This window comes from Bufo gargarizans, chromosome 3 (assembly GCF_014858855.1).
Source record: "Bufo gargarizans isolate SCDJY-AF-19 chromosome 3, ASM1485885v1, whole genome shotgun sequence".
In the NCBI taxonomy this organism is placed as follows: domain Eukaryota; kingdom Metazoa; phylum Chordata; class Amphibia; order Anura; family Bufonidae; genus Bufo; species Bufo gargarizans.
The window spans coordinates 255,122,968-255,139,170 of NC_058082.1; the positions used below are offsets into that span (position 1 = coordinate 255,122,968).

The 16,203-nt window shown below is 44.3% G+C and overlaps 1 protein-coding gene across 1 annotated transcript in view; it reads right to left on the reverse strand.

Moving 5' to 3' along the window:
• The window catches only part of LOC122933230 (T-cell receptor-associated transmembrane adapter 1), a 73,054-nt gene that overhangs the window by 4,119 nt on the left and 52,732 nt on the right, over nucleotides 1-16,203 (reverse strand). The window contains 1 exon segment of the mRNA XM_044288090.1: nucleotides 7,959-8,032. Within this exon segment, the coding sequence (XP_044144025.1) occupies nucleotides 7,959-8,032 (74 nt within the window).

Sequence of the window (16,203 nt, forward strand, 5' to 3'; positions counted from 1 at the left end):
CCCAAACACACCTCCAGGCTGTGTAAGGGCTATTTGACCATGAAGGAGAGTGATGGGGTGCCTCGCCAGATGACCTGGCCTCCACAGTCACCGGACCTGAACCCAATCGAGATGGTTTGGGGTGAGCTGGACCGCAGAGTGAAGGCAAAAGGGCCAACAAGTGCTAAGCATCTCTGTGAACTCCTTCAAGAATGTTGGAAGACCATTTCAGGTGACTACCTCTTGAAGCTCATCAAGAGAATGCCAAGAGTGTGCAAAGCAGTAATCAAAGCAAAAGGTGGCTACTTTGAAGAACCTAGAATATGACATATTTTCTGTTGTTTCACAATTTTTTGTTATCTATATAATTCCACATGTGTTAATTCATAGTTTTGATGCCTTCAGTGTAAACCTAGAATTTTCATAGTCATGAAAATAAAGAAAACTCTTTGAATGAGAAGGTGTGTCCAAACTTTTGGTCTGTACTGTGTATACATATATATATATATATATACAGACGTGGACAAAATTGTTGGTACCCTTTGGTCAATGAAAGAAAAAGTCACAATGGTCACAGAAATAACTTTAATCTGACAAAAGTAATAATAAATTAAAATTCTATAAATGTTAACCAATGAAAGTCAGACATTGTTTTTCAACCATGCTTCAACAGAATTATGTAAAAAAATAAACTCATGAAACAGGCATGGACAAAAATGATGGTACCCCTAGAAAACACAGAACATAATGTGACCAAAGGGACATGTTAATTCAAGGTGTGTCCACTAATTAGCATCACAGGTGTCTACAACCTTGTAATCAGCCATTGGGCCTATATATATGGCTCCAGGTAATCACTGTGTTGTTTGGTGATATGGTGTGTACCACACTCGACATGGACCAGAGGAAGCAAAGGAAAGAGCTGTCTCAAGAGATCAGAAAGAAAATTATAGACAAGCATGTTAAAGGTAAAGGCTATAAGACCATCTCCAAGCAACTAGATGTTCCTGTGAGTACAGTTGCACATATTATTCATAAGTTTAAGATCCATGGGACTGTAGCCAACCTCCCTGGACGTGGCCGCAGGAGGAAAATTGATGACAAATCTAAGAGACGGATAATCCGAATGGTAACAAAAGAGCCTAGAAAGACTTCTAAAGAGATTCAAGGTGAACTTCATGCTCAAGGAACATCAGTGTCAGATCGCACCATCCGTCGTTGTTTGAGCCAAAGTGGACTACATGGGAGACGACCAAGGAGGACACCATTGTTGAAAACGAATCATAAAAAAGCAAGACTGGAATATGCCAAACTACATGTTGACAAGCCACAAAGCTTCTGGGAGAATGTCCTGTGGACAGATGAGACAAAAATCGAAGTTTTTGCCAAGGCACATCAGCTGTATGTTCACAGACGAAAAAATGAAGCATATCAAGAAAAGAACACTGTCCCTACTGTGAAACATGGAGGAGGCTCTGTTATGTTCTGGGGCTGCTTTGCTGCGTCTGGCACAGGGTGTCTTGAATCTGTGCAGGGTACAATGAAATCTCAAGACTATCAAGGAATTCTAGAGAGAAATGTACTAGCCAGTGTCAGAAAGCTTGGTCTCAGTCGCAGGTCATGGGTCTTGCAACAGGACAATGACCCAAAACACACCGCTAAAAACACCCAAGAATGGCTAAGAGGAAAAAATTGGACTATTCTAAAGTGGCCTTCTATGAGCCCTGACCTCAATCCTATTGAGCATCTTTGGAAGGAGCTGAAACATGCAGTCTGGAAAAGGCACCCTTCAAACCGGACACAACTGGAGCAGTTTGCTCATGAGGAGTGGGCCAAAATACCTGCTGAGAGGTGCAGATGTCTCATTGACAGTTACAGGAAGCGTTTGATTGCAGTGATTGCCTCAAAAGGTTGCGCAACAAAATATTAAGTTAGGGGTACCATCATTTTTGTCCATGCCTGTTTCATGAGTTTATTTTTTTACATAATTCTGTTGAAGCATGGTTGAAAAACAATGTCTGACTTTCATTGGTTAACATTTATAGAATTTTAATTTATTATTACTTTTGTCAGATTAAAGTTATTTCTGTGACCATTGTGACTTTTTCTTTCATTGACCAAAGGGTACCAACAATTTTGTCCACGTCTGTATATATATATATACATACACACTGAACTGTTGCATTTACTTCTGGTGAAAGCATTCAGTGGCCTATTTCAGTACAAACAGAAAAATGCATTCTCAGTTCACGTCGGCGGACGTTATTTGTGCTGAAAGCATTTAATGGCCTATTTCAGTGCAAACAGAAAAATACATTCTCAGTTCACATTGGCGGTTAGATGTGTTGAAAGCATGGCTGGGATTCAGCAGGATGGCAGCATTGGGAGGTTGGGAGCCAAATGTGCCCGGGGTAGAGCACCTGCTTCACAGCAGCCTACCTACCCGGGTAGTAGCAGGGGTTCATAAAAGTAGTGGCGGTAGCAGTCAGTCAGTGTGGCGGTTATATGTGGCAAAATCTTTATTGAAGTATTTAGGTCGAAAAACAAAATGTATTCAGCGGTCAGCACTGCGGTTATATGCAGTTAAATCTCCATGATGTCTCCATGATAAATCTGCAGCATGGGAGCCTTTAGCGGAGCGAATAGATGCTGGATGACCGGTATGCTCCATGACCTTCCCAGGAGCTGCTGTCCGGAACAGCGGTTCATTTCTGAGACGTCCGTATAGTGCGGGGGGGATGTCCGAAGACCCTTTCCATCTCCGTGCTCCGTTATATGTGGTATAATCTTTATTAAAGTATTTTGGTGGAAAAATAAATTATATTCCGCGTTCAGCGCTGCACTTATATGCGGTAAAATCTTTTGTGAATTATTTCAGTGGAAAAACAAATTTCATTCAGCGTTTAGCGCTGCAGTTATATGTGGTAAAATCTTTTGTGACTTATTTCGGTTGAAAAACAAATTTCATTCAGCGTTCAGCACTGCAGTTATATGCGGTAAAATCTTTTTTGAATTATTTTGGTGGACAAAAAATCTTGTATTCAGCATTAAGCGTTGCACTTATATGAGGTAAAATCCTTTTTTAATTATTTCGGTGGACAAAAAATCTTGTATTCAGCATTAGGCGCTGCATTTATATGCGGTAAAATCTTTTTTGAATTATTTTGGTGGACAAAAAATCTTGTATTCAGCTTTAAGCGCTGCACTTATATGAGGTAAAATACTTTTTGAATTATTTTGGTGTACAAAAAATCTTGTATTCAGCATTAAGCGCTGCATTTATATGCGGTAAAAATCATTTTTAAATTATTTTGGGGGACAAAAAATCATGAATTCAGCATTAAAGAGAGTCTGTCACCTCCATATGGCCATATACAGTGCTTACATGGCTCTGTAGCACACCTATACAGGATTGTAACGGTACCTTTGTTCTTTTCTTTAGACTTGTACCAGCAGGAAAAACCAAGTTTAATTCATATGCAAATGTGAACTCGCAAGTGCCGAGGGGCGGTGTTCAGTGTGTAAGTGCCCAGGCTGCTCTGCCTTCTTTTCACTTTACTCCTCCCCAGTCTCTGCCTTTGCCCGCCCTCCAAGTCTCTTGCCTCATCGATAGGTCTGACTTAGAGGGCGGGCAAAGGCAGAGGCTGGGGAGGAGTAAAGTGAAAAGAAGGCAGAGCAGCCTGGGCACCTACACACTGAACGCCGCCCCTGGGCACTTGCGAGTGCTCATTTGCATATGATTTAAACTTTGCTTTTCCTGCTGGTGCAAGTCTAAAGAAAAGAACAAAGGTACCGTTACAATCCTGTGTAGGTGTGCTTACAGAGCCATGTAAGCACTGTATATGACCATATGGAGGTGACAGACTCCCTTTAAGCGCTGCACTTATATGCAGTAAAAGAAATTGGAATTATTTTGGTGGAAAACAAATCTTGTATTCAGCATTAAGCACTGCACTTATATGCAGTAAAATCTTTTTTAAATTATTCGGGTGGACAAAAAATGTTGTATTCAGCATTAAGCTCTGCACTTTTATGTGGTAAAAAAATGTTTGAATTAGGCCTCATGCACACGACAGTTTTTTTTCACGGTCCGCAAAAACGGGGTCCGTGGGTCCGTGATCCGTGACCGTTTTTTCGTCCGTGGGTCTTCCTTGATTTTTGGAGGATCCACGGACATGAAAAAAAAGTCGTTTTGGTGTCCGCCTGGCCGTGCGGAGCCAAACGGATCCGTCCTGAATTACAATGCAAGTCAATGGGGACGGATCCGTTTGATGTTGACACAATATGGTGCCATTTCAAACGGATCCGTCCCCATTGACTTTCAATGTAAAGTCTGGAGTTCTTTTATACCATCGGATTGGAGTTTTCTCCAATCCGATGGTATATTTTAACTTGAAGCGTCCCCATCACCATGGGAACGCCTCTATGTTAGAATATACTGTCGGATATGAGCTACTTCGTGAAACTCAGATCCGACAGTATATTCTAACACAGAGGCGTTCCCATGGTGATGGGGACGCTTCTAGTTAGAATACACTACAAACTTTGTACAAGACTGCCCCCTGCTGCCTGGCAGCACCTGATCTCTTACAGGGGGATATGATAGCACAATTAACCCCTTCAGGTGCGGCACCTAAAGGGGTTAATTGCACTATCATATTCCCCTGTAAGAGATCAGGGCTGCCAGGCAGCAGGGGGCAGACCCCCCCCCTCCACAGTTTGAATATCGTTGGTGGCACAGTGTGCGCCCCCCATCGGGCCCCCCCTTCCTCCCTCTAATGTTAGAAATCGTTGGTGGCACAGTGTGCGCCCACCATCGCCCCCCCTCCCTCCCTCTATTGTAATAAATCGTTGGTGGCACAGTGTGTGCGCCCACCATCGGCCCCCCCTCCCTCTATAGCAGTAACAACATTGGTGGCAGTGTGCAGCCTCCCATTTCCCCCCCCCCCCCATCATTGGTGGCAGCGGAGTTCCGATCGGAGTCCCAGTTTAATCGCTGGGGCTCCGATCGGTAACCATGGCAACCAGGACGCTACTGCAGTCCTGGTTGCCATGGTTACTTAGCAATAGTACAATAGTAGAAGACTCATAGTTACCTGCTTGCTGCTGCGATGTCTGTGTCCGGCCGGGAGCTCCACCGACTGGTAAGTGAAAGGTCTGTGCGGCGCATTGCTAAAGAACTGTCACTTACCAGTAGGAGGAGCTCCCGGCCGTTCACAGACATCGCAGCAGCAAGCAGGTAAGTATGAATCTTCTACTGTTGTACTATTGCTAAGTAACAATGGCAACCAGGGCTGCAGTAGCTTCCTGGTTGCCATGGTTACCGATCGGAGCCCCAGCGATTAAACTGGGACTCCGATCGGAACTCCGCTGCCACCAATGATGGGGGGGGGAAATGGGAGGCCGCACACTGCCACCAATGTTGTTACTGCTATAGAGGGAGGGGGGGCCGATGGTGGGCGCACACTGTGCCACCAACGATTTATTACAATAGAGGGAGGGAGGGGGGGCGATGGTGGGCGCACACTGTGCCACCAACGATTTCTAACATTAGAGGGAGGAAGGGGGGCCCGATGGGGGGCGCACACTGTGCCACCAACAATATTCAAACTGGGGAGGGGGGGGTCTGCCCCCTGATGCCTGGCAGCCCTGATCTCTTACAGGGGAATATGATAGTACAATTAACCCCTTTAGGTGCCGCACCTGAAGGGGTTAATTGTGCTATCATATCCCCCTGTAAGAGATCGGGTGCTGCCAGGCAGCAGGGGGCAGTCTTGTACAAAGTTTGCAGTGTATTCTAACTAGAAGCGTCCCCATCACCATGGGAACACTTCTGTGTTAGAATATACTGTCGGATATGAGTTTTCACGAAGTGAAAACTTAGATCAGAAAAAGCTTTTATGCAGACGTCTGTATGAAAGCAACCTACGGCCACGGATCACGGACACGGATGCCAATCTTGTGTGCATCCGTGTTCTTTCACGGACCCATTGACTTGAATGGGTCCGTTAACTGTTGTCCGTCCAAAAAATAGGACAGGTCATATTTTTTGGACGGACAGGTCATATTTTTTGGACGGACAGGATACACGGATCATGGCCTCGGCTGCAAAACGGTGCATTTTCCGATTTTTCCACGGACCCATTGAAAGTCAATGGGTCCGCGAAAAAAAACGGCACAACGGCCACGGATGCACACAACGGTCGCGTGCATGAGGCCTTATTTTGATGGACAACAAATCTTGTATTCAGTATTAAGCGCTGCATTTATATGCGGTAAAATCTTTTTTGAATTATTATACAAATATTATACAAATTTCCACCTCCTCCATTAACTTCCTCATCTCTTCATTAGCATCGGACACACTAACTTTACACCCCCCCAGCTGTATATATAAGTGGTGCTTGCACCACCTAGGGGTGAATAAGGGTAAATGACACTGCCAGCCTGTTAAAGGGAATTACAGCATGATACCACAATATATTTGATATGACATTTAGCAAGAGTTTAAAGTGCCCACATATAGCACATAGTGGGACACTGCATCAAGATGAATCAGGCGTGGATCAGCCAGGATTTCCACACGCCAACGCCTTATGCATCAGACTAGATCATCCATGGTGCCACACCAACAAATTGACAAAAGAGACCAGTTTCTTCTGGCTACCTGCCTCAGCTACTATTCTGATGCTGTTACCCGCCTGATGCCACACATCTGATGCCAAGTGCTCCTTCTTTCATCCACCATCTCAGCTGGTACTGGTATTGCCACCCACCTCCACAGTATGTCACCTTGCCACTCTTTGGCTTCCTGATACTGCCGCCATCTCCAGACTGTCATTGTGCCGCTCTGTGGTCTCCTCATGCTGCTGCCACCTCCAGATTCTGTCATTGTGCCGCTCTGTGGTCTCCTCATGCTGTTGCCACCTCCAGACCCTGTCATTGGGCCACTCTGTGGACTTCTCATGCTGTTTCTACCCTCCCCACTTCATGACTGGTCCACTATTTTGGCTTTTGGCTTGGCTGACATCATCATTTATTTGACACTTCTGATCTGTCAGAAGGAAGGAAAAACGAGACACACAACGGATCCTGCCTGTGTAGCAGCTTTAAGGCCTGTATGGTCCCATCAGAATTGGCTTATGATTTTGAAGCCGGAGTGGGTGCAAAACACAGAAGACATGTAAATATTCCATTCACTTGTCATCTCTGTTTTAGATCCACTCAGTTTTTTTTGCCTTTAGCAATACTGTTGGATTATTGAGCAAATGCTGACCGAAGGCGTATTCTCCACATACAGGATCAGTTTTTTCTGGGTTATTGTTCTGACGGATCAGAGAATGGGGAAAATTAATCAGTGACATCAACGCAAACTTACTGCAGACACCCTCTCCACTCTGTAGGGGGGCTCTACTTGTATAAGCATTTAATAGAAAAGGTTCTGTAGACATCTATGTCTAAACAGCTTATGAGGGTGTAAAAGGAGTGCACTTTTTCTTGACTCTAACATTGACCTGTAAGGCTGAGTTGATACTTGAGTTATTTGGTCAGTTTTGGCCCCGTGACTGCCCAAATAATTGAAGTGTGCAATGATTCTAAGAGCGATGCCTGTCATCTGCATGTCATATGGACTCACAGTATTATTTCATTACCAAAGCAGACTCCCTATGCGTGTTACTACAAGGCACAGTGTTCTACACCACTATAAAGGCTATCAGCAGCCAGGAAATAGCATTTTTTTTAACATAATTCACATTTTAATACATTCAGCGTATGTGGCAGGAAAGCTGTTAGACAGAACATATCCATTAGGGCCCTATCATATTGGCACACCTATTTTTCACTGAGAGCTGACTACACTATTCCATGTAAAGACATACATTAAAAAATAGTGTGTCACAGTAGGCTTGTACAGAGGTGAAATCCTTACAGAGCAATGGATAGATAGACAGATAGATAGATAGATAGATAGAGAATACCTGATGATCGCCTTCCGTGTTTCGTTCATGAGGAGTGGACATTGGTTCATAACAGCATTCATCATTATTGTGATCTATGTTTTTGAGAAAAATGTCAGAAAATAATAAAGTATTATTCCATAGTATTTCCAAAATGTCTTTAAATTCTGTAAAATGCTTCCTAATGTTATCACTTCCATTTGATGAAACTTTTTAATGATGGTGTTATGTTGTATAATCTACAACTGATTTGGTTAGATTTAGTGTTCGTGAAGAGAGATGAGTAAATCTATCCTAAACGAATTTAATTTTAACCTAAATTTTCCAAATATTTGGGTCAAATTCTAATTTCTCGCAATTCAATTTAGGAAATTTTTCAAAATGGCATCACCATTTCTCAGATCAGAAGGCAGGTAAGATGAAGAAGGAGCATCACATCACCCCAGGCGGTATGTATATACACACCAGCAGGGCTTTGCCAAAAAAAAGCAGATGTCTTTCAATCCAAAAGACATTTGCTTTTTGGTGGCAAAGAGCAAAGGTCTACCACCTAAAAAACAAAACATAAATCCTGCAGTGCAGTTTATTTTAACCCCTTGAAGACCAAGGCAGTTTTTACCAAAAGGACCATGCCACATTTTGCAAATCTGACATGTTTCACTTTATGTGGTAATAACTCTGGAGTGCCGTCCCTGCCTTACACCAGCATGTGTCCCGTAACATTACCCGTGCCCTGACCAACGCAGTTATTGGGAAGGTCTACCTAACGACTGACACATGGACAAGTGCTTGTGGCCAGGGACGCTACATTTCCCTGACGGCACACTGGGTGAACGTTGTGGAGGCCGGGAGAGAGTCGTACCCTGGGATGGCACAAGTGCTACTGATGCCAAGGATTGCGGGCCCTACTTCCATCAGGATTTCCGCCACCACCTACATTAGTGTCAGCAACCTCCCCTTCTCCTCCTCTACCTCCTCCTCTTCCACCTCTGAATTAGCATCTTGCAGCACCAGTCAGCCATCAGTCAGTAGCTGGAAGCAGTGTAGCATTGCAGTGGGGAAGTGGCAACAGGCCACCGTAATAAGTGGGCCAAACGCCTGGGTTCACAGTTTGTGTCTGCGAGTTACACCACTGCCTCCTCTTCCCTGTGTTACATGCTGGCCAATCCCCTGTCGAAGGCGCAGGCCGGGATGCCTCTCGCCCTGCACCTGGACCTTTGCAGAACCATCAGCGACCACATCCCCTTCCATGTCCCAGCGCAGCATACAAATTTCCTTACCCCAGGCATTTGAACGCAAGCGCAAATACCCAGCCACCCATCCACAGGCCATAGCACTAAATGTGCAACTTTCCAAATTACTGGCCCTGGAAATGTTGCCATTTAGGCTTGTGGACACTGAGGCCTTTCACAGCCTGATGTCGGCGGCTGTCCCGCGTTACGCAGTCCCCAGCCACCACTATTTTTCAAGGTGTGAGGGACCAGACTGAGTTGTGGCTCTCGCCACTCCACCTAGAACTAGGCATAGTTGTGTCTGATAATGGCCGTAACTTGGTGGCGGCTTTGGAGCTCGGCAAGCTCACACACATACCATGCCTAGCCCACGTGTTCAACTTAGTGGTTCAGCGGTTTCTCAAAACCTACCCCAATTTGCCTGAGCTACTGGTGAAGGTGCGCCGCGTGTGTGCCCATTTTCGAAAGTAATCTACAGCTGCCACCGGTCTGGCAACGCTGCAGCAGAGCTTGCAATTGACAGCTTACCAACTGTTGTGTGACGTGAGCACGCTCTAGAACTCCACGTTCCACATGTTTGCCAGGCTTTGTGAGAAGCAGAGGGCAGTAGTGGAATACCAGCTGCCAGAGGTATAGTATCCTTAGTCTGTCTATTAAATGTGCAATACATTTGTCAGCATTGTTTTAAGGGAAAATAAATACTCTTACAACATATGTGTGTATTTAACACGTTTAATATGGCAATTACTATGTAAACAATTTTAAGAATAAATCACTTTTCTTTGGATGAACATGCAAACAGTAAAACATAGAAAAATGTAACATAGCATACTGCCTCAACAGTGCATGGAACAGAACAGGTACAAATTGCATTTTTCAAATACCTTAAATAAATAACTCTATTTCTCCCCTACATCTTATTCTTTCTCCACAGGATAGGAGATAAGATGTCTGATCGTGGGGGGGGGGCACCCGGATGTGCTGTCCAGTGCCCAGAACGCCGCTCCATTTATCTCTATGGGAGAGACAGATACAGCGTTCGTGTTTCTCCGACTCTCCCAAAGAGATACATGGAGGGGGCTTGTTGACCACAGCTTCAGGCTGTGGTCAACAGTAATCCGGCAGAGGATTACCTGGGCACCAGGCAGGAGATCGCGGGGGGTCCCAGCGGTTGGACCCCCTGCGATCATACACTTATATCCTATCCTGTGGAGATAGGGGATAACAATTAAAGTACCACAGTTTCCTTTAACAAGAAAGAATATAAATAATTTTAAATACCAAGCATCAAAAGCGTAACAAACTTAACTAACTATATATAAAACAATAAATAACATAACATAAAAGGGGGGAAAATCACAGAGTTTTAAGAAATTATCGCAAAATATGTGCTAAATCACAGTTGGGGCTCATAGACAAGCCTCCTTAACAGTTGTAAACTTTAAAAGGACCACATCTTTGAGTCAGCACAAGCTGAATTTTAAAACATTCTCCTACATTTTGCTGATGTAAATTCATTTGTCACATCTGGATAATTCAATTTTGAAGCCAGATCATGTTCAATGAACAAAATTGCCAGGGCAGATAATCATTCTTGGCTCTTAGTTGATCTGAGGTAGGTTTCTATTAATTTTTGTTTTGAAAATCTCCTCTCTGCCGATGAACAGTAACTGGAATTGTTAAGATGACTCTTAATGCTAAATAAATGTTTGGATAAACATCAGTTAAGTTATTATCAATGAGGTATTTCAAAGACCCGCACATATCCAATTTTTGAGGTATAGTAAGAGTACACATTCGTAGCGCTTTGTACAATTTTAGACCCCGTACGTCAGAATCAGAAGAATTGGGTAAAATAAGTTGTGTTCCAGTTCTTTGCAGTTTTGTAAAAGGTCTTCATCAGATTTCATTCATAAAGATGAGATATCATATAAGAAACCAAAATTGTTAAAATAGCCTTTTAAACCTTTGAAAAGTGGCGCAGCACTAGTGCAAATCTTGTCAACAATAACGTTGAAGTATTCTGCTCTGAATTTGTCTGCGGGTTTAACAACTGGTTCATCTGGGCCCTCATAGTCAAACATTCTTTTGGCCCTGCTTATCCGAATCTGTCGAAATTCTTTTTGAATGTCCAATTCTTCAGCTATTTCGCTGGCAGCAACAACTGCAGAAGTAAAATCATTTTGTCTATAATCTTCTAACCAGCAAAGGAATTCTTCCAAATGCTTCAATGATGTATCTAACTGCATATTAGACTTTTGCCATACCTTGCTGATTATGTTAATTTTCACCAAAATCTCATACCACACAACTAATGATAGTACAAACTGGTATGACAAAATTTCTTCTGCAGAATGCAGGATCATTGTTTTTCTGTGCCATCACTTCCAGACACTCAGCGATTTCTTTTAGTTGGTAACAAACAGCCTTTACACTCTCAACTCTGCATTCCCATCTAGTGTCAGATAATGGCTTGAGGGTGATAATAACCTTCTCTTTTAAAGCAGCCCACCTATTGGATGAGCCAGAAAATAATGTGTACAATCGTTGCAAAACCCCCAAAAATAGTTTTACTTTTGAACAAGTAGCTGCTGCATCGCCAAGTACCAAATTCCAACTGTGACATCCACAGGGTGCAAAAAAGGCTAAATGATCCTGGTTTGGACACCACTTTTCTCTCCCCGCATGTTAGCACCATTATCATATCGCTTCCCCCCTACAGTTTTTGATGTCTAAACCAGATTGTTCAATTTCCAGGAGTATGGTTTTTGTCAACTCTTCAGCTGTAGTTTTTCTACTGGTATAAATCCAATGAAATGTTCTTCAATGTCTCATCACTTTGCATTAACATGGTTCAATATCACCGTCATCTAATCAATGTGACTGATGTCTCTAGGGCAATTAAGAATGATTGAGTAATATATTGCCTGGAGAATCTTTTCAATAATTGTTTGCTTGACAAGTTTGGCCATTAGTGCAAATTATTCATTTTGGATGTTTTTGCCCAAGTACTGTAAGTGCTCACGAAGAACAGGATCAAATCTTGCACAATGTTTAATTAGATCTATAAAATTTCCACTTTTCTCTTCTTCTAAATTTTCCCTGTTATCTCTAAATGATAAGTTATGAGATGCCAAAAACTGCACTGTGGCTAGAAGCCTTTCTAGAATTTTCCGCCAACGCTGTTTTTCAAGCAGTATTTGCTTCTGTATTGATGCATCAATAGTTTTCCCACATCTAAATCTTTTTCCACCTTCCATCCATTTAAGAATGTTCTCTAAATGGTCAGAACTATTTTCATGAAGACTCAGTCGACTGCTGAGGTTCTTCCAGTCACTGCAGCCATCAGACACAAAAGCTTTCCGTGATACTGAGAATAGTCGACAGAGAAAACATAGTCCTTCTGTTTAGAGTAAACCAGCCAGCACCTGTCTTGGGTTTCCTTGTTGCTAAGAATACGTAAGTAATGAAAGTTGGAAAAATGTATTTTTGTACTCTCTAATGGGAAAGTTACATTTTCTTCCCTGATTGGTCCTTTCTGGATATAACATTTTCTGTCTTTATCGTCCACTGGGAAATTCCATACCCCAGGATCATAACAAAAAGGCTGATGACTAGACTCTTAATGGTCAGAACCAGAATCCTGAGGATTTTCTGCAACTCCTTCCTTAGTGCTACACAAAATGTTTTGATGTTCAGTCTGACCAGAAGTGCTTGGCTGTGAATCATCTTTCTCAGCCAAACCGGATTCCACCTGTTCATGTTCAGGTACCTCTTCAACTGCAGTTATCTTCCCTGTCTTAAAAAAATTATGCATAGAGCCATGTAATTCTTCTTTGCATTCTCAAAAGCAATACTCTTTTTCTTTTTTCGTGACCTGATTAAAATTTTCATTCCCTGTCATGCTCTCTCCCACTTTTTATGCATATTTTTCTTCTATCCTATAATGTTAAATTTGACTGGGTCTCTTTTAATGGTAATAACTTTAAAACACTTTTTCTGAGCGGAGCGATTCTGAGATAGCTTTTTCGTGACATATGGTAATTTATATAAGTGGTGCATTTTTGTTGACACATGCTGCATTTTTTGTGAAAAACTCCAAAATATTGTGAATAGGATAGGAAATGATAGGGGACAAGTGTCTGATCGCTGGGATACCTGTGATCTCCCGTACAGCACCCCGGCTTAGTCCTCAAGAAATAAGCTGTGTCAACCACCGCGCAGAGCAATGGTGTGGTGAAAACTCCCCCTCCATGTATCTCTATGGAAGAGTCGGAAATACACAAGTGCTGTATCTGTGGCACTCCCATAGATACATTGAGGGGGAGTATTGACCACCGCTCCGGGCACAAGGAGATCCGGAGTACCGTACAGGAGATCGTGGGGGATCCCATCGGCCGGACCCCCCGATCAGACACTTATCTCCTATCCTTTGGATAGGGGATTTATTTTTCTATCCCGGAGTACCCCTTTAATATGCAGTGACATCACAGTAAAGGGTTAATATGGACAGTGACAACACAGTACAGGGCTTATATTCACAGTGCATATCAACACTTTGCATTAACCCTGGCTATACTGAGATGTCACAGTGCATATTAACCCTGTATTGTTATGTCACATTGCATATTAACCCTGGCTGTACTGTATGTGACATCACTGTGCATATTAACCCTGTACTGTGAGTTATGACTCACTGCTAACAGCCTGTCGTCGGCAGCTGCAGGCCCTAAGGTTTACAGTAGCCAGCAGGCAATGGGTGGGGGGGGGGCACAGCAGCCAGCAAGCAACAGACTGCCTGCCTGCTGCGCTGTTTTTGACTGCTGCTGTGGCCCAACCAGGAGTGAGCACTGGGCAGGGCAGCAGCAGTGAGACACACACAAACACCTTGAGTTTGTATTCACTGGTCGGGCACCACTGTCTGTCTGTGGGCGGAAGCCAGACACTGACTGAGGTGACTGAGCCCTGGCTACTTCTTCTTCTCCCTTGCGTGGCTGCGAAGCGCTCTGGGGGCAGGGCTGGCAACATTCAGAAGACGTGCCTGTGCGGCGGCACGCTCTGAGCCCCAGCAGCCACTGCTCTCTTAAAGAGGCAGAGAGGGGCTCAGAGCGGACGCAGGCTCCGCTGCAGCTCCTCCATTAGTCCGCTTAGGCCACCCGCCAGCCGCTGGACCCAATAATTGTACTTGCGGCGGTGTCGGGTGGGAGCCAGAGCAAGGCCCCCACCAGCACGAGGCCTTAGGCGGAGGCCTAAGTGGCCTAATGGAAGAGCCGTCTCTGCCAGCTGCAACATGGTCGTCGCCTTTCCAGTCAGCTTCCGCTCTTCACAAGCGACAAGTGGGCATAGATGTCTGACCTCTGTGAGGTTTTACGCAACTTTGATGAATCAACACAGATGGTGAGCGGCGATAACGCTATTATCAGCGTAACCATCCCACTTCTGTGTCTACTGAAACGCTCGCTGCTCACTATAAAGGGGGACGCTTTGCATGTGGAAGAGGTGGAAATGGGGGAAGAAAGTACACAGGGTGATAGCCAGACCTCCCTCCGTTCATCTTCTCAGCGCGAATTGGATGATGATGATGAGGAGGAGCAGGAGGCGGTTGCATCGGCTACAGAGGGTAGTACCCACAGCAAATTTATTCCATCTGTCCAGCATGGATGGGCCGAAGAGGAGGAAGAGGATGAGGAGATTAAGAGTCATCCTCCTGATGAGAACAGCGAAGTCTATTGGGACTCTGGCACACATTTTATGCTGCCTTTCCCGTGACCCTCACGTTATGCGCATTTTGGCCAACACCGATTACTGGTTGTTCACCCTTCTTGACACCCACTGTAAAGAGAACTTCTCATCTCTCATTCCTGTGGTGGAGACGACTAGCAAAATGGTGCAATAACAGAAGGTCCTTGTGGAAAAATTGCTCCAAAAATTTCCAGCAAACAACGCTGGCAGCAGAGTACGTAGTTCCTTGGGCAACCGAGGAGGGAAGATGAGGGGAACACACAGCAGTTCCAACACAGGCAAGGCAACATTCTCCAAGGCCTAGGACAGTTTCATGACACCCCGGCAGCAACCTCACCCTGAGGCGCGGCCTAGTGTCACAAGGAGAGGAAAGTTTTGGAAGATGGTGAAGGAGTACGTGGCAGACCGTGTCAGCGTCCTCAATGATCCCTCTGTGCCTTACAACTATTGGGTATCCAAGATGGACACGTGGCACGAACTGGGGCTCTACGCCTTAGAGGTGCTGGTCTGCCCTGCCGCCAGTGTTTGATCAGAGTATTTAGTGCTGCTAGGGGCATTATAACTGATAAGCACATCCGACTGTCAACTGAAAATGCTGACAGGTTGACTCTTATCAAAATGAACAAGGCCTGGATTGCCACTGACTTCTCTACAAGGCACTTTAAATGTGGCTTTCATGGTGTATTGAATACACTGTATTCCCATGCACCCCTTCCACCACAAAAAAGGGTAAATGGTTCAATATTCCTTTTCTCGTCCACCTCCTCCTCCTCCATCATATCAACATGCTTTTTAGGCTGCCCTGGCTCCTAATATTTTAGAGGGTCAGCTCAGCAGCAGGCAATCAACCATAATTTGTTCGATGTTCACCACCAGACATCTGAGAAGCTCTGACAGATGCCTTTCAGAACCTCCTCCTTGAGCTTCCTTTGTTTTGCTTTCAGTTCCTCATCTCGTTAGCCTTTCTCAGCTGTCAAGTAGTTGTACTGATTGCATCCCTTTAAATTCCTCCCCATAGTGCATCAGTTTGCGGTTTATATTACTTCCTGGAGTGTGTGTGCATGCTGATCCTACTTCCCAGTCTTGTACAAGATAAGGCCTCATGCACACGACCGTTGTGTGCATCCGTGGCCGTTGTGCCGTTTTCCGTTTTTTTTCATGGACCCATTGACTTTCAAAGGGTCCGTGGAAAAATCGGAAAATGCACCGTTTTGCAGCCGAGACCGTGATCCGTGTTTCCTGTCCGTCCAAAAAATATGACCTGTCCTATTTTTTTGACGGACAACGGTTCA